The sequence below is a fragment of the Bidens hawaiensis genome, unplaced genomic scaffold (genome assembly GCF_021521415.1).
Source record: "Bidens hawaiensis isolate Kalapana, Puna unplaced genomic scaffold, B.hawaiensis_p1.1 tig00017861_1, whole genome shotgun sequence".
In the NCBI taxonomy this organism is placed as follows: domain Eukaryota; kingdom Viridiplantae; phylum Streptophyta; class Magnoliopsida; order Asterales; family Asteraceae; genus Bidens; species Bidens hawaiensis.
In genome coordinates this window covers 110,890-111,913 of record NW_027492698.1, presented here as the reverse complement: position 1 = coordinate 111,913, position 1,024 = coordinate 110,890, and the positions used below count along the sequence as shown (strand labels likewise).

Below are 1,024 nucleotides of genomic sequence, written 5' to 3'. Positions count from 1 at the left end.
GCTTTTTTATTAATTGTTTTGTTCACATGTAGGCTTGGTTTAGAGAACTACCAAACGGTGTATTGGACTCGATTGAGCCCGAACAAGTGATGCAGGCCCAATCAGAAGAAGAGTGTGCCCGCCTCGTGAGGCTGCTCCCACCAACCGAAGCATCTTTGATGAATTGGGCTATCAATCTAATGGCTGACGTGGCACAACTCGAACATCTCAACAAGATGAATGCGCGTAACATTGCTATGGTGTTTGCACCGAACATGACTCAGGTACATAGTAAAGTTCCAAGCTTTATCGCTTGTTGTTCATCTGGGTACAAGTATATATGCATAGATTACAAGTTACAAGCTTTGGTTTTGCAGATGACTGATCCTTTGACTGCATTGATGTATGCGGTCCAAGTTATGAACTTTCTCAAGACTTTGATAGTCAAGACTTTGAGGGAAAGGGAAGATGTTATAGTTGAAGCCGGACCCGCGTTAAGGTTTGACCATTTTGACGAAAACAACGGGCCCCACTGTCCGTTTAACGGAACGGTTGATGAGACCGATGAGGTGGAGGACGAGGGTCAAGATTTTTCAGTCAAAGAACCCACCTTGGAAAGCCATTTGAATCTTTCTCAGGATGATTCAACTTCTAAAAGCGAAGAGTCCACCATGCGAAGCCATTTGAATCTTTCTCCGGATGATTTGACTTCTAAAAGTCAAAGTCAAAGGCAAAGTCAAACTACTGTGGAAGCTGCTAAGAACAGAAAACTGCACTCGAGTAACTCGAGTCATAAGAAGGGGTTGAGGAAAAGTGTAGAGAAGAGCAAAGGAAGCACGATTGTGAGTCGGTTGAATTCAAGAACCGAGAGGATTGAAGCCTGGCGGTGATGTGGCGGTCGGTGGTGGACAGGGGTGGGTGGTTGGTGGTGGGACGGGTATCTATTTTGACCTGTGGTCATAAAGAAGTGTTTTTAACATTAATGTATTTTGGTTTGGACATGTAATTTGGTATATGCTATGCATACCAATGGTTTGCTTTTATA

General features: G+C 43.8%; 1 protein-coding gene across 1 annotated transcript; it reads left to right on the top strand.

The window, feature by feature from the left end:
• On the top strand, nucleotides 1-1,024 carry LOC143554862 (rho GTPase-activating protein 1-like). Its single transcript, XM_077044535.1, has 2 exons — nucleotides 1-263; nucleotides 357-1,024. Exons 1-2 carry the CDS (start codon nucleotides 90-92, stop codon nucleotides 867-869), a joined length of 687 nt encoding a protein of 228 aa, XP_076900650.1. The 5' UTR covers nucleotides 1-89; the 3' UTR covers nucleotides 870-1,024.